Source organism: Caretta caretta, chromosome 5 (assembly GCF_965140235.1).
Source record: "Caretta caretta isolate rCarCar2 chromosome 5, rCarCar1.hap1, whole genome shotgun sequence".
Classification (NCBI taxonomy): Eukaryota; Metazoa; Chordata; order Testudines; family Cheloniidae; genus Caretta; species Caretta caretta.
This window is the reverse complement of record NC_134210.1, coordinates 6,597,085-6,618,319: the sequence shown is the minus strand read 5'-3', so window position 1 is coordinate 6,618,319 and position 21,235 is coordinate 6,597,085. Positions and strand designations below refer to the sequence as shown.

The 21,235-nt window shown below is 46.1% G+C and overlaps 1 protein-coding gene across 11 annotated transcripts in view; it reads left to right on the top strand.

Moving 5' to 3' along the window:
- CELF4 (CUGBP Elav-like family member 4) overlaps positions 1-21,235 on the top strand; it is an 888,518-nt gene that overhangs the window by 760,390 nt on the left and 106,893 nt on the right. For all 11 annotated transcript variants that reach the window (XR_007356644.2, XR_007356643.2, XM_048849887.2 and 8 more), the window contains exon 7: positions 9,002-9,149. Coding sequence is in view for 9 of the 11 variants with exons in the window: in XM_048849887.2 (XP_048705844.2) it covers positions 9,002-9,149 (148 nt within the window). In the remaining 2 variants the exon portion in view is untranslated. The remainder of the gene's footprint in view (positions 1-9,001; positions 9,150-21,235) is intronic.

The following is a 21,235-nucleotide window of genomic DNA, read 5'->3' as shown; positions in this document are numbered from 1 at the left end:
ATGGGGAAAGTGATTTAATTTTTGAAAATGAGATCAAAGCCATCTGTCAAGTTTGCATAAAAACGACATGCGAGTGTTAGCCATGGTGTCCTGGCTAAATTCCAGACGGGGGTAGGAACTAGATTCTGCAGCACAGAGCATGGGATTACCAGCTAAGGAAGGGGCTGGGAGTTAGGAGGGGCACTTTGACTTTGCTGTTTGGGCTTGGGTGAGTCATTTACTGTCAGTGACTCACCATTCCCCTAGCTGTGCAAAGGCGATAATAACGGCAATTGTTGAATTGCAACAAATCTCTGGTCACCCAGGATTACGTGGATCTCGACAGGCAGTGGGCAGTGCAGTGTCGGGGCAGAAGAAGAGCTAGAACTTCCATCCCTTTGCTCTAGAAGCTCAGGGCCCCGCCCCGTTGAGCTGCAGAAGAATCATGGTTAAGGGTGTAGGATCCATGACATAAACTGGGTGAATAACGAGAGGGAAATTATTCCACCAACGGTAGATTTTGTGAAAAGAAAAGGAGGACTTGTGGCACCTTAGAGACTAACATATTTATGTGAGCATAAGCTTTCGTGAGCTACAGCTCACTTCATCGGATGCATTCAGTGGAAAATACAGTGGGGAGATTTATATACACAGGGAACATGAAACAATGGGTGTTACCATACACACTGTAAGGAGAGTGATCGGGTAAGGTGAGCTATTACCAGCAGGAGAGCGGGGTCGGGGAGGGAAAAACCTTTTGTAGTGATAATCAAGGTGGGCCATTCCCAGCAGTTAACAGGAACATCCGAGGAGCGGTGGGGGGTGGGGAAATAAACATGGGGAAATAGTTTTACTTTGTGTAATGACCCATCCACTCCCAGTCTCTATTCAAGCCTAAGTTAATTGTATCCAGTTTGGAAATTAATTCCAATTCAGCAGTCTCTCGTTGGAGTCTGTTTTTGAAGTTGTTTTGTTGAAGAATTGCCACTTTTAGGTCTGTAATCAAGTGACCAAAGTGTTCTCCGACTGGTTTTTGAATGTTATAATTCCTGACGTCTGATTTGTGTCCATTGATTCTTTTACGTAGAGACTGTCCGGTTTGGCCAATGTACATGGCAGAGGGGCATTGCTGGCACATGATGGCATATATCACATTGGTAGATGTGCAGATGAACGAGCTCTGACAGTGTGGCTGATGTGATTAGGCCCTATACAATATTCACTCATTATCCTGCTAGCTCTATGGAATAGGGGGAAACTGTCTAATATATATATATATATTTTAAATCACAAAAATGGGTTGAATTATTTGATGAATTTTATTTGCCTAGCGTTGCCCACGTTGAACAGTTCTGCTGTTCTCATTCCCTCCAGCAGGGGGAGCCGATCTGTAGGCATAAACACGAGCTAGATCCTGACATTACTGCCCCCCTGGCTCTCCCATAGGGGTTTATTAATTAGCAAAGTGTTTGTGTAGTGCTTGGGAGGTGGAAAGCGCCCGCTGGTATTATTCTGAGCAAAAGAATAAGAAGACAAAGCGAGCAAAATGCTAGGCTGTTCAAAGACTGGGATAGACAATAATATGTTTTTTTCATGATCCCGTGCTATGTTTTTCTGTAGCACCCTTCCCTCAGTCAATTCCCACATTGGCTAGGAGGGACTTTTTGTGTGACCTTGGGCCAGGCATTCAACCTCTCTGTGTCTCGGTTCCCTATCTGGAAAACAGGAATAATATACTTCCTTTCTCTCGCTCTTTGTCTGTTTTGTCAGCTCTTTGGGTCAGGCACTGTCTCTCACCATGGGCTTATGCAGTGCTTAGCATAATAAAGCCCTGATCTCAGCTCCGGCCTGTAGGTGCTATTGTAATACAAATAATTAATAGCACTCATACAGACTCAGCTGTGTTTGCATTAGTGAGGGGTTCTGTGCACACCCTAATAGAATACTGGTGGACTGTTAGGGGAATGTATTACAAAATCCAGCTGGCATCTGCAAAATACATCTTTTAACTCAGACAAATCGCAACCAAAAGTGTATCTGCGACCAAGGAATCTCTCACTGTCTAATTTCAAGTGTCTCCCATCTACCACTGTCAAGCTAGGGGAGTTCAAAATAAGTTGTGAGCCATTATTGCATAAAATCATAGGACTGGAAGGGGCCTCGAGAGGTCATCTAGTCCAGTCCCTTACACTCATGGCAGGACTAAGTATTAACTAGACCATCCCTGACAGGTGTTTGTCTAACCTGCTCTTAAAAATCTCCAACGATGGAGATTCCACAACCTCCCTAAGGAATTTATTCCAGTGCTTAACCACCCTGACAGTTAGAAAGTTTTTCCTAATGTCCAACCTAAACCTTCCTTGCTGCAATTTAAGCCCATTGCTTCTTGTCCTGTCCTCAGAGGTTCAGAAGAACAATTTTTCTCTCTCCTCCTTGTAACAGCCTTTAATGTACTTGAAAACAGTTATCGTGTCCCCTCTCAGTCTTCTCTTCTCCAGACTAAACAAACCCAATTTTTTCAATCTTCCCTCCTAGGGAGGAGTGTATAGATATTCCATACAATGGAAGGGTGTATTATTGTTGCCTCTTTCACTCTTGCAAATGTCTGGTATATGCAGTGTTGTGGGAGCTGTGTCAGTTCCAGGATATTAGAGAGACTCTGTGGTTGAGGTAATATCTTTTACTGGGCCAACTTCTGTCGCTGAGAGGATATTACCTCACCTGCCTTGTCTCTCTCAACCGTTGTGGCTTAGACTTGGTTGGAAATTGTGCTCCTGGTGGAGAACCAACCTGCCCGCAGCCAGGAAAGTAAAAAACAAGAAGTTATAAACAAGTGAATAGAAGAGGAAGGTTTGTGCAACCTACTCTGTAAGAGCTGCTTCACCCGTAATAATTCACGGGGCAGAGCAATGGTTTCAACCAGCGTACGATGTCACCACCACTGAGCTGGGACCACAGAAGCTGGTTAACAGCAGCCAGTCACACTGCACAGTGGCTTAGGACAGGACGTGAAGAGTGAAGTGAATCTTGCAGGAAATTCAACTTATTAATTATGATTATTATTACCTATTATTTATTTGCATTATCATAGTGCCTAGGAGCTCCAGTCACGGCCCCGGGCCCCATTGTTCCAGGCGCTGTGCAAATAGATAACAGAAAGAAAGCCCCTGCCCCAAAGAGCTTACAGTCTAAGTGTAAGACAGGAGACAACAGATGGATACAGACAGATGGCAGAGTGCAAGGAAACAGTGAGCCAATACAGGTCAGCGTGGTAGATGGTGGTCTCAGCACACCAGTAGCCTGGCCATTGCCAAGGTTTTTGTAGGCATCAGAGCAAAGGAGAGTTTGAGGAGGGGTTTGAAGGAGGACAATGAGTTTGTTTTGCAGCTGTTGATGGGGAGCTTCTCCCCAGCAGGAGGGGCAGCCTGGGGGAACTTTCCTGGGTCTGCTCACTGCTAGCTGTAGTATTTTTGATGCCCAAAGCAAACTGGTGTGAGGGGCCTGTATGCGCTTCAACTCCAGAAGTGCAGGCTTGAGTGAAACAAAGTGGAAGCAAAGATTCCTGGGAGACTCTGCATTTCAACTCTGTCCCGAAGACACATCCTGCCCTCATTTAGGGGCCAGGCCCAAGTGCTTCGTGTCTGACTGCAAGGGCCCTCTCTCCAGTCATGGAAGTCAGTGGGTGATGAGGCATGCTCGGCCCCTGGAGGAACCTTCAGTGGGTTCACAGGATCAGTGGTTGCAGAAGAAAGGGTGTGTGGAGATTCTTCCATCAGTGGGCAGGTCTCCACTGCCCAACCAATCATCTCTCTTCCCCCATCCCATCCCAATCGCTCTGCTTTCCTCCTGGCAGGTATTGCCCCCAACCCTTCCCAGTGGCTCATTTCTGTGTAAGCGACCCTTTAGCAGATCCTCCTGCTCAGGGACTGGGAGCTAGGGCTCATCAGATAGCAGATAGCTCAGCAGATGCTCTCCATGAACATACACCACCCTGGAACCATCCACCGGTCACCATAAGCCCAGGCTTTGAATACTGACAATGACAGGGCTGGGAGAGGAGGGAATTGTCTATCAGATAAGGACGGGATAAAGCTCCTTAATTGCTCAGGCAGAGATCATCCCAAGGAAGGAATAATAGAAAAAAAAATGCCTCCTTTGGCCAAGAAAGGAAAAAGCTCACTCACACACTGGGCCTCTTTTAAATGAAAGGAGGTTGGATAGGACATTTGTCTTCAGGAGGTAGCTGGGAAGGAGTGGGAAGACTTATTTGAATGCCCCAGGCAACGCTCCAGGGATTTTATAAGACAGACTGATGACCCTTGCAGGACTTGCCCTCCTTTCATAAATCTCCCTTGACTCACCGTAGGGGAGGGGAGACGGGTCTATTCCGTTCGCTTGTTTCAAGGTTACCGAGTTCCCTTTCCCGCGGTATAGTTCTATTCTTACAGTGCTGTGACTTTCTAAGAAAGCTTCCATTGCCATAGGATCAGAGCTGCTCCGAGATTTTCCGACAGAAAAGGCAGATTCATCGAATTCAAAATGTTTCCCACGAATGGGACAATTTCAGCCCATGTTCTGACAGAACGTGGACCAGTTTCCTGCCAGCTCGCTTGCCCAGCTCCTTGGACTGCCTCAGAGTCAGGACCCCGGAGTTTCCAGGATCCGTGGCTCTGGGGCAGCCAGCCATGCAGATTGCCCCCGGATTGGAGACCCCAGAGTTTCTAGGCTCTCCAAGGTGGAGCCAGGAGCTGTCGATGAGCCGGGAGCCTTGGGGTTTGGGATCCCAGGTAGAATTTCATTTAGACATTTTTGAAATGAAATAATTGGATTGTTTCAAAACAGGTTTTTGCTGGAATTTTCAACATTTCGACTTTTTCTTCAGACATGGAACTTTTTTTTCTCCAAAATTTCTCAAGGAAGGGAAATTCCCACTGTCCATATGTTCTAATCTGAGCATGTCATGATCTTCAGTGCATTTCTCCTCACAGCCACCCCTCTGAGGGAGGGCAGTGCTATGATCTCCATAGTGCAGGTGGGGAACTAAGGCACAGAGAGACTTAGGCCTAGTCTGCACTTACAAATTAGCTCTACCTAGCTATGTCACTCTCGGGGTTGTGAAAAATTTCACAGCCTTAGCGCTGTAGTTAGGGCTACCCATGTAGCTGCAGCTAGGTCGACAGAAGAATTCTTTCGTTGACCTAACTACTGCCTCTCGGAGAGGAGGATTACCTACCTCAACCCCTTCCATCAATATTGGCCATGTCTGCACAGCTGCAGAGCCAAAGATCAACCCCTATAGTGTAGCCATGTCCTAAGTGACTTGCTCAAGGTCACATAGGCACTCTGTTGCACAGCAGAAACTTGAACACAGGCCTTCTGAGTTCTCGACAAGTGCTCTAACCCCCAGACCATCCTTCCTCTCTAAGTGTAAGTTAAATGTAACCTCCGCTCTTCCCAGCCTACTCCGCTCCCTCTACCAGCAGTACAGTCAATTTTACGCTGCCATTCCACTGAAATCAGTGGGACTTTAGGGTGTCCACAGTGCGTTGACCTGTAATCGGCAGGTTAGGAGCAGCCTCAGTTTCTGCATGAACACAGAAAGGAAAATGCCATTTGTGACTCTGGACAGATGTAACAGAGATGGAGTAATGACAGTATGTTGCAAAACTGTGCATGCCTCAACCTGGGGTTGTATCAGGCCACCATTTCGTGTGCATTTCCCACTGTATACTTGTTGACAGACCAGGTGGGATTCGGCAGATCATTTTGAACACCCGCTATGTTTGAAACAATTGCAAACAGCTCCTGGATGTGTCATGAGCAGAACAAGAGGTTACACCATCCAGGCAGTCAAATGCTACTCACAATTTGCTGGGCTCTAGTAACTAACATGCAACATGCATAATAGGGATTGTCTTTGGAACAGCATGACTATTAATTGTATTATGGTATCAGCGAGTTACCCCAGCCAAGATCAGGGCCCCATTGTGTCTAGTAAGAGATAGCCCTTGGCCTGAAAGTCGTACAGTCTAGATAAGACAAAGGAAGAATTATTATCCCCATTTTACAGGTGGGGACTGATGCCCAAAGAAATGAAATGACTTGACCAAGGTCATCCATGGTGTCTGTGGCAGAGTTCCAGTGCAGAGAGTGACTGGAGAGTCACAGTCCAGTGTCTTAACCAGGGTTACGAGCAAACGTTATGATATCCCCATTATAGGTCATGAGTAGTGTCTGAACCCGAAACCTTCAGCACCAAAACACAAAGCTGTATCACTTGAGCAGAAGGATTAGCTCCAGTAACTGAAACCAGCAGTAGGCCGTTAGCCACTCTGCAGACTAACCACCATAAACACTGTACAAGCAGGTCACAAAAGTTTTTCCATCTCTGACATACCTTGGAGGAATAAGAGGAAAGTCTAACGCAGTCAGCCTAGACTCAGCTCCCTCCCAGCCCTTGAAGCTCTCCTTACCTCCGAGAAATACAAATTTGATCAGCAGTATTAAGCCGATCCTGGACCTCAGCCATCACTTACATAACCAGCCATGGAGCAAGCTCTGTCCTCAGCCAGACAGAAGAATAAATATCCCACGCAGGAAATGAGCTATGGGTCAGTAGACACCCAAAGGTAGAGTCAATCCTTGTTTAAAGATGGATGCATTCCCTCTCCCTTCCTCACTTTATTGGAGTATTTAATAAAATCACCTGCTCAGTGTCTGATCTGGAGAATAAATCCAATTGATGCCTACAACAAATTTGCTCCTTAAAGGGGACTGGCATTGTGCTGTAATATAAAAAGCTCATCTAATCACTCCATCAGTAATTACAAAGAAGAGTAAATCACTAATTAAAATGTGAAAGTGTCTTATGCAGTATATAATAAGGAAGGGTAATTAACAATCAAAAGGGAAGCCTCCACCTTGGCACTGAGTTGCTGTGTGTTAAGATGCAAGAAATAATAATATTCCAGTCTTATACAGCACTTTTAATCCATAGATTTCAGGCACTTTTACCAAGGAGGGCAAATATTATTATCCCCATTTTACAGCAGGGGAAACTAAGGCACAGAGAATTGAAATGGCTTGCCAAGGTCACACAGCACATCAGTAGCTGAGCTGAGCCTATCTAGCTCCTCGGTCACTCTTTGTCCATTGGACCAGACTGCCTCTGCATTTGAATGCCCAGCAAGGATGCTTTCAACATTGTAAAGTGATTGCTATTTTTTTTTATGTTTGTGGTTAATTTAGCAGCTTCTTAACTGTTAAATTTGCCAGTAAACAACAATAAACCTTCCCTTGCAATGGCTTTGAAAGTGTCCTTCCTTCTAATGCTGAGATCCATGGCCGACATGGTAAACTACATCATCAGGCTGTCACGTTCTGATGGAGAAGGCACCAAAATAGCAGATTGAGTCAGTAGTGTCCCCCACAGCTCTAGAGCGAGTGAAGCAGCGAGAGACGTTTCTAAATGCAAGAGGTGCTGGTTTTGCCCTGCCCCGCTCCTTGTGTTCTCATTTATGCCTGTGAAAAGAGAAAGTAAAATGCTGCCCAATCAAAATGCTCCTCTTACTCACCTGAATGGTAGCATTTGACACGCATTTTTCACTCCTGCTGCATAAGAGTTCATGAACAGCACAAGTGGAGAACCAGCTCATTGTGAGAACCAATGACTAGAGCTGGTTGGGAACTGGAATTTCCATCCCGGGGGAAATTCTGACATTTTGGGGACAAAAATAATTCTGAATCACAACGAAAAGCTAACATTTTCCACTAAATGAAAATTTAAAAAAAAACCTGATTTGGGACCATTGAAGCATTTAATTTTGTGTAGACTTCTATATTACACAAAAATGTTAAATAATGTTACCTAGGTAACATTAACTATAATGCATATCATAGAATATTAAATTAACAATTTGCCGTAGCATAGAAGTCTAAAAAAATGAATCAAAACGATAAAGCCAAAGCGAAATATTTAGACAGTGTCAAAACTAAATATTCTGACTTTGTCTTATCTAAAATTGACATGTTCCCATGATATGTTTCAATTTCAATTAGACTGAATTTTTCAGTGGAAAACTGTCCATCACAAAATTATTGATCAGCTCGAATGATGACTATGTAGATTCTTACCATTAGAGAGAGAGAGAGATGTGCTATGACATAGAATCATAGAATATTAGGGTTGGAAGAGACCTCAGGAAGTCATCTAGTCCACCCCCCTGCTCAAAGCAGGACCAACACATGTAACGTGTAACTTAATCGCTGCAGGTTTCCTCTAAAATGACTAGCCCCTGGTCGCAGAGTGAATGAGTGGTGCAGCGGAGACTGGAGTACTTGACTCCTCATCCTGTGGTTTTTCCTAGAACAGCGCTTCTCAAACTGTGGGTCAGGACCCCAAAGTGGGTCGTGAGGGGTCACCAGGGCTGGTGTTAGCCTGGCCAAAGCCCAAGCCCAAGGCCCACCTCCTGGGGCCAAACCTGAAGCCTGAGCCCCACTTCCTGGGCTCAGGCTTTGGCTTCAGCCCAGGGTGGCAGGGCTCAGGTTATAGGCCCCATGCCTGGGAATGAAGCCCTTCGGCTTCAGCTTTGTCCCCCGGCCTGGAGCGGTGGGGCTCAGGTGGGCTCACACTTCAGTTCCCCCTCCTGGGGTCATGCAGTAATTTTTGTTGTCCTAAGGGGGTCGCAGTGCAATGAAGTTTGAGAACCCCTGTCCTAGGACATGCATGTATGAATTTCAGTGACTTAAGACCAATGGAAATCAGCCCATCTCACGCACATAGCAAAGTGTTTCCGATCCAGAGCCCACAGATACTGATTGAAAACCTGCAAATTGGGTTGTCTGGTCGGTTGCCAGTGGCTTTTTCTGGCTTTGGACAAAACAAAATCTAGCGCAGAACCACATTGGTCGAGCCGGCGCTGTGGAAGAGCCTGAGTGACCGGTCTGTGCCTGCAGCGTCTCCTCTCTGGGGTTGCCCTGCTGGTGAACGCGTGATATTTTTTCCCTGTTCTCTTTGTTCCAGCTGATGCAGCAGCAGGCGGCTATCATGGCATCCGTGGCACAAGGAGGCTACCTGAATCCCATGGCAGCCTTTGCCGCAGCCCAGATGCAGCAGATGGCAGCTCTGAACATGAACGGTCTGGCTGCTGCTCCCATGACGCCAACCTCAGGTAAGGAGCAGTCAACCGCAGGGCAGCAAGGAGGAGTCGGACGCAGAGGGCTAGGGAGGCCGAGGTAGCTGTGCTACAGAGCAGAGAGAGGGGGGAATGACTCAGCGGGCGCCCAGAGGGTAGCAGGAAAACACAGAAAGGCATTCTACGTGGAAAGGCCTGATTGTCCTGCCATCTGCAGGGAGTCACCCCGCTCAGATCTGACGTCACAGTCAATTCTGAACTTGCCCTAAGTTTTGCGCACACTCCCGTGTGGCGTTCCAGTCTGAGACAGTCTAGCGAGAGACCGGAGCCAGGGTGTTTGGTTCTGGAGCTGAACCAATCCAGGGAGAGAGAGCTTCGGTTTGAGGCCCTTCTCTGCCAGCAAAGTCCACGCCATCCTTTGTCGTGCCATAGGCAAGGAGCAATCCTCTGGCTCCCCTGAAGCTGCAGCTTCTCTTTTAAGATGTCAGGGAAGAGCTGCAGCAGAAACCCTGCTAGCTGTGACTGCTGGAAACACAGCAGGATGGGTTTGGCCTGGCCCAGCCAAAACCATCAACTGTGCCAGCATGTGGGCTAGACTGGGGCAAAGCAGAGAAAACATCCCCCTGTACCTGACATCCCCTGTTCCCCTATGCTCTAGGAGAAAGGGTGAGTGGGAAAATATGCCGGAGGGTGGCGCTGATTTGCAGGGGAGGCCTGACAACAAAGGGGACAGCCCAGCAAGGAAGCATGATCTTCCACCCAGCAGGATAGCTTCAAGCAGAGCAGACATCTCGGCCCCCAGCACCTCACCCACACCCCTCTGTGGCGTTTTTGATACCCAAGCCTTAATGGTGAGGGCCACCGTTTTTCAAAGAAAAGCACTGAATGCAGCAGGCCAGATCCTGAGCAGCGCTGAGCGCTTGTCATTCCCCATTGACTTTAGCAGGCGCTGCGGGTGGTCAGTGCCTCTCAGAGGCAGGTCGCTTGCTTAGGTGGGCTTAGATACCTGTAGCTGAGCTTGAAAATGTTGGCCTTAATCTTTCAGTTCCCCAGTAGTGTGAATGGGGATTAGACTCCGTGTGGCTTGCCGGGGGCGTTGTGAGTCTGGATGTGTGTTTGTAAAGGATGTCGGGGGAGAGGTGATAACAGTAGCACAGTGTGATAGGGCAAAGCAAGAAAGGGAGATCGAAGAACAAAGAACCAGCCGCTACTGTCCATTTCAGAGCAGGGGCTAGACTGGAGCAGGAGGGAGGGCCTGGCCAAGGGCAGAGAGGCCAGGTGACGTATCACAAAATAACAACTGCTGCGGTGAAGTCAGACCGGGACATGTGCAGGTTACAGCCGCAAGGCAGGGTTATCAGGGAGGAACTGGGGACAAACGATGCTCAGTAGGAAGCTCGGGGGCGGGGGGCACAGTTCCTGCCGTAGGCATCTCTGTTATTTGTGGGATCACTAGGCTGTGGGAGCGCAGGGCTCTCCTGGCCTTCAGCTCACACACGTTTTAACAAAGAGCTTTCCTGCCCCAAGCCCTTCGGCCTGCAACATTACGCTGAAGTACTTCTGGCTGCCCAGCCAAGAGAACGAGAGCTCTCTGGCTCAGGGGAACCAGCCCCAAGTGCTGTGAGTCGTGTCAGTGCCGGGGGGGAGCAGGAAGGGGAGATGATGGGCATCAGCCACTTTGTGTTGAGTGCAGCAGCCTTATTTAGAGGGCACTGGGGAATACGTGTAAAATTTGGAGCTAGATTTCGCACACACTGTGGTGTGAGATTGCTCCCCTGCAGAGGTTGGTGAGGCTCATCTCTGGTCAAACTTTTCCCGTTTCCTGAGCGTTTAAGGTGATGAGCAAATATTAGCCAATCTGGTCTCACGACCACCATGGAAGGGAAGGGAAACTGAGGCAGGGGGCTTAAGGGGGTATATGGAGGCTTTCCGCTACTGCCCGTTGGGAGTGTGCAGGGGCTCTGCTGCACAGGGCTGCTACCGATCAGGAAGTCTGGCTAAGTCGGTCACCGTTCTTCTGAGGCTTTTTTGAAGCATATGGTGGAGCAGCCTGGAGGCTGTTCTAAGTTACACCTGCTGCAAGTACAACAGCTGAGGATTGCCAGGGCAATGGAATCCCAGCCATGACCCTCTTCTCTTGGTCACACCCCATATAATACTTACACCCACTCTGTATCATCAGAGAATCTAGACATCTGATAGATGTGAGATATAGGTATATGGATGGTCCATGGGAAGCCAGTGGAGGGTTATTCTCACTCCCTTTCCATGACCCAATGACTATTCATTGTCATCCGTAGTGGCAAGTCATAGTCATTCATGATGACAATAAATAGCCACTGAGTGCAGGGAAAAGGGTGCGAATGACTCTATAGCCTAGTCTTCAGGACTCCCTTGAGAGGGAGTGGCTGGAGTTGAAGTCCCTGCTCCAATGACTATTTATACAGCGTGGAACAACTTTAACAGGAGACACTGGATTATGCAGCTACAGGTTTTCACACAGCCCAGAGTATAGGGCATGCGCCTACAACGTGGGAGACCCACATTAGGATTCCTTCTCCACATCAGGTAGAGGGGAGAATTTAATCTAGGTCTTCCAAATCCCAGATGAGTGCCTCCCAGTGGGCTAAAGCTCCTAAGGGCGATGGCGTCACCACACCACTGGTTGGTTTGTGAAGCTAGCCATGCTTTGCTTTTGTCACATTGCCTGAAATCAAAATAACATTTATAAAGTCGGGTCAGAATAAAACCTTTCGTTTCAACCTGACCCGGACTTTTTTTTTTTTTTTACTTTTCCATTTGATGAAAATTGTCAAAAATTTTCATGTCTGTTTCAACCCCCAAAATGGAATTTTAAAAAAAAATAAGTTGGAATTGCCAGTGAACCAAAAAATCTCTTATTCACCAGACTCCATTCGACAGGACCCACTATGTTCCCAGAAATGCCAGGCGTGCACTTGTTAAGCCCATTCGTGCATCTTTGACTTCACAGTCATCCTCTTCATTTTTTAAAATGTTCCAGGAACCTGGCTCCAACCTGTCTTCCAGAGTTTGGGCTGAATTAGGAGGTGTGTGAAATGCATTTGAGGGAGGGGGCTGCCAAAAGGTGTCAGGTAGGGCTTGTCTACACGGTGATTTTAAAATGGGTCAGATTGAGTTAATCTGGTTTGAAAATGCTTGCATACACACAACTGGGCACTAACTCCACCACTGGGCACGAACTCCACATTTATCAGGAACTCTGGACTCCTCTTTTAGACTCACTTCTAAATCTGGCGTTTTGCCTCTGCTCACCACTCTGCCACCTGCACGGGCTTTTCCTTTGTCCTCGCATCCCACTGAGAGTCTTGCGGGTGTGACAGCTTTACCTTTGCAGCTCCTGCCCCTGTGTATCTTTCTTCGACAGCTCATGTCTTGTCAAGTCTCCATCTCATGTCAGGGATCGTCTCTTATGCTCACTTGCCCTATACCTCTTTGTTTGCCTCTTCCTCTCTTATTCGCCTTACGCGGGAATGTGCTCATTTTCTTCTCATCACTTTCACTTGCGCCACCACTTCTCAGCATTCCACACCAGGAGTCAGTCCTCAGCTGGTGTAAATCAGCATGACTCCAGTGACTCCAATGGGACTACGCCAACTGACACCAGCTGAGGATCAGATCCCATATATTGTCCACTTCCTGTAACGATAACACACTACAGCACTTGAGGATCGTGTGCTCCATATAAAAGGAAGTAATGCACTGTTGATGTGTTGGTTCTTGCGGTGCTGCTTATGGAGAGCTCCACGGACCTCTGCCCTGCTAGGATGCCGAAGTAAAACTTCCAGGGCAACTCGCATAACTCAAGGAGCTGCTCTCCTTGTTCGTGTTGCTGATCTCTCCTAGTTCATGTCGCCCCCACAACTGGTCAGCAACTTCTTTTCCCATCTGGTACCAAAATCCTCTGCAATCAGCAGCACAGCACAGCATCTTGGCACCATATCAAGGCGTTTCCTTCAAAGACTGGCGACATTTGCCTTTGCCAGCATTGTCTCACAGCTGGCTGTGGGGGGATGTACTTCACTGAGGTCTCCAGCAGAGGGGTGGACAGGCTGTGCACAGACCAGATCCTGAAATCAGAAGGTGTTTGCAGGGCCTGGCGCAGTGTCCGTAAGTCAGCAAGTCCAGCCAACCCCATCACATAATGCCATTCATAAAGTCATTTGCCATTCATAATGCCATTCATAAAGCTCCATCTTAAAACCAGTTAGGTTGTTTGCCTCCACTGCTCCTATTGGGAGACAGTTCCAGAACCTCAGCCGTCTGATGGTTAGAAACCTTCTCCTAATGTCCAGCTTTCATTTACCAAGGGCTAGTTTATCTCCATTTGTTCTTGAGCCAACATTGTCCTTTAGTTTCAACAGCTCTTCCCCCTCCCTGGTATTTACCTGGGATGTGTTTATAGAGGGCAATCAGATCCCTTCTCTTTGCTATACTAAACAAGCCATGGTCTTTGTCTTCTCATGTCAGATAGGCCTTCCATCACCCTGATTTTCCTATTAGCCCTTCTCTGCACCTGTCCCAGTCTGAATTCGTCTTTCCAGACATCTCCGGTGGAGATCAATATCTGTCGTAGCCTCCATTTGCTCCTTGCAGGCTGTCATTGTCCAGAATAGATCTGGTTGACAAATAGTAACTACATTCCCTGGAAAGTTTGGGGAGAAGTGACACCAGTTTTGTTTGGTCTGGGTTTCCGGGTTTTTCACTGAAATTAAAATTTTAATTTTTATTCAACTTGATTTGAATCATAACAAAAAAAAATTCTTTTTTTCTTTCTTTCTTTTTTTTTTTGGTTTCCACTCCCTTCTTTCCCTTTTTTCCTCTGGAAAGAAGGAGAGGGAAAGGAAACTGAAACCCAAACATCTTTCACTTAGATTTGAATAAAATTGATTCAAAACTTTTTTTTTCATTTTGACAAAAAATTTGATAATTATGACCTATACTCTGGTGGAGAGGAAGGATTGTCTAGTGGTTAGGGCACTACCCTAGGACTTGAGAGACCAGGGTCCAATTCCTTGCTCTACCACAGGCTTCCTGTGTGACCTTGGACAAGTCACTTAGTCTCTCTGTGCCTCAGTTTCCAATCTGTACAATGGGCACACTTGCACTGTCCTCCTCTTAGGGGTATTGTGAGGAAAAAATACATTAATGACTGAGAGGTGCTCAGATACTATGGTAATGGCAGCCAGATAAGTATCTAGATAAACCCAAAAAAGGCTCAGAGATTTTCATGTAATTTGAAAAGCCACTTTTAAATGTAAACCTTTGACCATCTGTAGTTATAACAGGTCTAGCCAGAGGCACCTTAGCTTATTAGATGCTCTGTTTCATGGGGGCATCATCCTTGGATGGCATTAACTCTGCCAGCCCTGTCATACCAGCCTAGTGTACCCACAGCAATCACAGTCTTGGGAGCATGAGGCCTGACTTGTTCCCTGAGAGCTCCAGCTCTTATTGGCAAAAGGTTTTCAAAGGTACTGACGCCCTTCAGCTCCCATTGACTTCAGTGGGAACTGCAGGTGATCTTTGGGTGCAGAAGGGTGATCTTTGGGGCTTAGCGAAAAGCTAAGTCACCTTAGCATTTGTCTGCCGAACTCCCTGGGCCCATGAGAGTCCACTGGCTCACACAAGCCCTAACATCTCCTTGCAGCTGCATCTGGGGACAGTGTCAGCGGTTATTGATTCAGTCAAGGGCCTTCTTACCTATCTCTCTCCTTGCTTCTCTTGTTATAGAAAAACAAATCTCATTCCAAGCTGGTTTACGAAAAGCCAAGGAAACGCTTGACTTGGAAATCTTACCCCATACATTTCAAAATGTGTGTTTACACAACGGTAAATATATAAACAACGAGTCGATGGAGCTACTGCAAAACCAAATAGAAAAGTGGCTTAATTATATCTGCACCCTTTAAACCCGCTGCTGACAAGATTATCATATTTGCATTAGCTAGATTTGTTTTGTGTTGGTGGGAGCGGAGAAAGCGTCAAGCAGCAAACGCCTGGAATTCAAACGCTCTCAGGGTCTGAAAAGCACTGAATCCATCCCGTGTGGTACATGGCGGCCCTGACACAAAAGAGCACAAGCTCTTTTGCATATAAATAAGGCTTGAAAATGAATGCGTTCTGCAACTTAGTTGTGTAAATACCAATATAACAGCCAAATGTTTTGGCTGCCATGATATACAGTGTATGAACTATATCCCTGCACCACTTCTGTGCAAGCTTCTGTGACACTGTATTCCCTTGGGAAGACATTTCCAACTCTAGGGCCTAGTCCACTATGGTGTTACTCCAATTTCACACTGCTTATGTATCTCCGTTCATGAAAACCAAATATAGCCATTCATAGAATCATAGAAATGTAGGCCTGGATGGGACCTCAAGAGGTCATCAATTCTAACCCCTTGTGCTGAGACAAGACCAAGTAAACCTAGACCATCCCATGAAAATACCCATTCATGAATAGCCAATTAATATTCATTTATGAAAAGCCTACCTTTGGAAATGTCCCCATCCAGTAACACAGCATTGTGTAACAGGCACAAAACTTGCTACGAAGAAATGTAGAGGGTGAATTTCACGTCCAAACCACCACACCCAGGAGGTACTGCAGACCCAACATGCATTATTGGTGTGTCTGTTGTTATTAGGAGAAGAACAGAAATTCTGCTTCAGAGAAGATTTATTTTCTTTCTGATTTGAAACAACCCCTCCCATCCCACCTGCAAATTTTGAAACAGAAACCTGGAAAAAAATGGTTTTGAAAAACCGAAAGATTTCATTTTGATAAATTCTAAACAAAATTCTACCAGATGGGCTAATGGGGAGCTGGCTCTCCAATAAAAGATATCACCTTTAGGAAGCTGGGGAACTGTTGTATCAATTTTGATGGAATAAATTGGCCCAGAGGCTCAAAGGTGTTAACATGACTCTGAAGCTGTCCAACATTAAATAGTTTTAAACAAGATTTGGGGTTTGGTACACAAAGACCTCAGCCTGCTTAATACTATGGCAAACACACCATTAAACAGCCTTTTAACTTTTTCTTAAAGATACAGAAAAGAAGGAGAAACAGTTAATGCATTTGAAATATAAAGCATTAAGTAAGGCTTTCTTTTTAACATCATCCCTTGTTCCCTTTCTCTTTAGCCGGAGACAGTCTATAAAGGCAAAATCTCTTGTTTGACAGTCTGTTAGATGTTTGCGGTGTTCTTGTAGCTGTGTTGGTCCCAGGATATTAGAGAGACAAGGTGGGTAAGGTAATATCTTTTATTGGACCAACTTCTGTTGGTGAAAGAGACACGCTTTTGAGCTACACAGAGACCTGCAGAAGAGCTCTGTGTAAGCTCGAAAGCGTGTCTCTTTCATTAACAGAAGTTGGTCCAATAAAAGATATCACCTACCAGATGAAGTGAGCTGTAGCTCACGAAAGCTTATGCTCAAATAAATTGGTTAGTCTCTAAGGTGCCACAAGTCCTCCTGTTCTTTTTGCGAATACAGACTAACACGGCTGCTACTCTGAAACCTGACCCACCTTGTCTGTCTCATCTCTTAGAGGATAATACCTGTCCTTTTTGGCAAAAAGAGAAAAAGTTAGTTGAGATGGGCTGGAGCTATGTTGTAGCTGCCGCTGTTCAATCCCATTTCCAAGAAGACAAAGCAAGACAAACCCACCCAAAGCGGGAGAGAAGAGACCAGCAAAGATAGAAAATGCACCTTCTGTCTCTGGTGTTGGCTTTCATTTGCAACCTCACTGCTGGGAAACCCAGGCGCACCACATGGTCTTATCAGCCACTCAGAGTCCTGGCAAACTTGTACCAGTATCAGGCTTAGGGCATTGCATTTAACTTCCTCTTTCTGGTCACAGGCTTACAGCAGTGTTGCAAAATCTACAGTCTTGACCAGCTAAGACAGATTCTTAGTAGAGAGAAGGCAAAAGGAGGCTAGGGAAGAGAAGAAATAAGGTGGAGAAGGAAAAGGACACATGCAAAGTGCGGGTGAGAAAGTCTCACGTGCCATGTGGTGTTCAGGATTCAGCTGGAGCCGGAGAAGATGGTGATGCCATCTGAGTCCTTCTCCCTGGCCTGGTCTGGTCAGGTCCATTTTCAAAATTAGGATGAAGAAGGATGGGGGTCCCTAGAGGCAGTGGGGATGGCAGCCAGAACATTTCCGACCAGCTCTAATTATCATCATTTATTATCTGCGTTATGGTAGCACTTAGACTTCCCAACTGAACTCAAGGTCCCATTGTGCTAGGCTCTGTGCAGACACATAATCCCGACCCCACACAGATTACTGTCTGAATAAAAATGACAGACAAAGGCTGGGAGGGAAAACAGAGAAGTACATCTATCCATCTACTGCCATATATGCCCCTCTATCTTGTTTTCTGTCTGTCAGTGGTATTGCTAATGTGGCTACTGTAACCCAGACACCTGGGTGTGGTGCTCTGGCCCCTCAAGTGGCACCAAGACCACTTAGAGAGAGATTAATGAGTCTGCTACAGCCTTAGCTAACGGCCCTGTGGCTTTTAGTTCATATAGTACAGACTCATGCATTTAGCTCTAGAGGTCCCAGGTTCAATCCCACCCACCGACAACTGGGGTCTGTTGGTGTTAAACTAGCATGGTAGTTAACTAGATAGCAGTGCTCCATCTTGATCCTAGTGACCTTGGACCATGTGTGGCCTTGGACTTACAGGCCACAACTTGATCACCCTGCTGTTCAGAATTTGCCATTTATTCCTCCCCCACACCCACCTTTCTACTGTTCCTTCCATGTGAGTTTTGCATCTCTCACATCATCTGTGTAATCGCAACAAAATATTTCCAAATATAGGACCAAATCATCAGCTAGTGTAAAGTGGTTTCCTTCCACTCATTTCAGCGGCGCTACGCTGACTTACTCCAGCTCAGGATCCGGCCCCACTGGGTTTATGCAAAGGAAAATTTTAAAATTGAGAGGAATAAACTTAAAAAAAAATCCTCAGTGCAATTTTAAGTAAAGAAATCACATTTCCTATGCAAATAGAGGAGAGGTCAGGAAAAGCGACTGAAATGCTAACTAGCCTCTGTGACATTCAGACTGATGATGTGTGCAAAGAGTTTTGCCCTTGGACCTCAGGATGTCACCTCTTGTTCCCTGGACCCGCATACGGCATAGAGGGAATTTCTTCAGGCCAGCAACATCTGAAGCAAAGGGGAAGCAGCAACGTGTCTGTTCTGGGTAGCAGGAAGGCACTGAAATAGCATCCACTATGATATAGTGAAAGCGGAGTGTTTGTGTAACCTTTGCGTGGGCTAGAGTTCATTTCTTTTCCCATCTCCAGTGCCTTAAAAAAAAAAAACAACTCCCATAGAAAGTCACTGGAGACCCAGAATTCAGTCTCTACAGATTTTCAGCAAGGATTGCAGAGGGTCAACCTCCCCACATTCAAGTCCCAAAAGGAACTAAAGAAATGAATTTAATTAAATAACTTTATAAAATCATACGATAAATAAACAAATAATAAGCTAATTTTTACAGCTTGACATGGCTATTTTATAATCCACAGACATTACTTTCACAGTTATACATAAAAACAAATAAAGGAAACAAATTAAAATCAGTACCCACAGAAACACAGTGAGAAAAAACGGAGAGTTCCCAAAAGCTTAGGTTTTGTTCACCTGAGTCTCAGTTAGAGTCTTTGATCACCAAATCTATACAGTCTGTGGAATCTAAAACACCATCTTGCGCATATGCTCAGGGTTTAGCTTATCACCATATTTGGGGTCGGGAAGGAATTTTCCTCCAGGGCAGATTGGAAGAGGCCCTGGAGGTTTTTCACCTTCCTCTGTAGCATGGGGCACAGGTCACTTGCTGGAAGATTCTCTGCTCCTTGACGTCTTTAAACCATGATTTGAGGACTTCAATAGCTCAGACATAGGTGAGAGGTCTAACGCAGGAGTGGGTGGGTGAGATTCTGTGGCCTGCGTTGTGCAGGAAGTCGGACTAGATGATCATAATGGTCCCTTCTGAAAAACAACATCTTCCCTCCACTTGCTTGTAGGAGTCTGCAGTTGGAATCCAGGAAGACTCTTCCTCTGCTGAAATCACTGCTAGCCAGCCAGCTGACTGATTAACCAATCACTCTTGCCCCTGGGAAATATTTTGAAAATACCTGCCACCTGGACAAGCTGATCCCTTCCAAAAGCAAAAAGAAAATTGCTCTTCAGAAATATTTTTAGTGAGTCACCTCTGGCAGGGATGCGGTAGAGGGTGTGTTTGTCAGAAGCAGGGAATCAACCCCAACTTTCATGTCACTTTGGTGGTGGGATTGTACGTAAGGCCCCCTGAAAACATGCAAGGAGCCTCTGTCAGAGTATTGCAGCTGGGTGAATGGTTATCACTTTGCTGGGTGTTGCTATTGGAGATCAGCTTCCCAGAGGCGAGGTTCTCTACTGATTACGGCACTGGATTGCAGCTCTGGAGAGCTGAGTGCTGTTCCTGTCTCTGCTGCATGACCGTGGGCAAGTTGTGTCATCGCTCTGTGCCTCAGTTTCCCCTCTCACCCTTTGTCTATTTCTTTTGTAAAATCTTCGGAACTTCTTACTTTGTGTCTATGCAGTGACTAGCACCACTGGGCCCTGGTCTCAGATGAGACCTCTAAGCGTTGCCTTAATAAAATATCATGATAATAAATTCAGACATGATGTGTGAGGCAGAGGGAACTAGACTCAATTACACTCTGTTACTTATTCCCACCTACTGCTGTGTAAGAATGTCTACACTGGTGCAAATTACATGTGGTGCATGAGTTAAAGCCTCTTACATGCCATTAGAGTCAATGGCCTAATTCAAATATAATATATTTAATTAAAATGTATGCTCTAGTTCAAAAGGAATTAGTTTGGGGAAGTTCTATGGCATGTGCTATACAGGAGGTCAGATGTTATCATCTAATAGTCCCGTCTGGCCTTGGAGTCTATACAAAGGGAGGGGTGAATGACACATTAAGTGGGTATGCAGTACAGCAGAATCCATGTCGGTCCCAGGATATTAGAGAGACAAGCTGGATGAGTTAATATGTTTTATTGGACCAGTTCCTGTTGGTGAGCGAGACAAGCGTTCAAGCCACACACAGCTCTTCTTCAGAGGTAAAAGAAGAATGCACCTGGTCACATTAAATGGGTGTGAGTCTCGCTGAGTCTGGAAGGTGTGTGCTGGAGTAATTTACATGTTGGGGGGCTGCTTAAATTTAGACTACTCCTGGACTTCCTTAGGTCCTGTCTCCATTAGCAAAACTTAATCTGGTGCAAATACACAGATGCACTGAAGTCAAGAAGAGATGAGAACCATTCGTCTTATTCTGTTAAATTATGAGATTAAATCTTAGCAGTGTTGACCTTGTCTTACATAGGTGCCGCATACCCACACTGGGCTCATCACTGGTACACCTATTTCTCTAATGTAGGCAGCACGCTCGACTCACCCCGGAATTTAGCCATTGCTCTGTCAGCCTCTCTCAGTACAGCCAGAACGGCAAGGTGCATGACAGGGTTGGGTGAAACTGCACCAGTGAAATGCTGTCCTTGTAGGGGTAGCTGTTATAATGCTACAAACTGTAGCTGTTCTTTTTTCCTTCTTGGACTAGCCATCTACTCGGTGTATTCTCAAACTGAAGAGCCTACTAGTTCAGAGGCAGGTCATGTGACAGCCTTGGCCGTAGGCCAGTCGTTGGATTCAGTAAGATCAGAAGGTTGACATCTCCAAGACTAAAACCAAAATGACATGAGATGCTCTATGCAGGTGGGACTCAGAGTTCTCTTCTGAGGCCAAACAATGGTTTGAAAACAAAAGCCTTGATGATTTGCCAATAAATTAGGCCAGACCTTAGCACCATTGGAACTATGCCAGTTGACACCAGCTGAGGATCTAGTCTAAAGGTTGTGATCACTGGAGGAAAAGCCCACTCCTGGGGTTAAACAAGCTCGGGCAAACCTCTCATGTTACGCTCTCCGCAACGTGAGCAACTGTTGCACAGTCTTGCCCGTGATGGTGCAAACTGTCCATTGCATTGTGAGATGGTTTTGACCTTTATT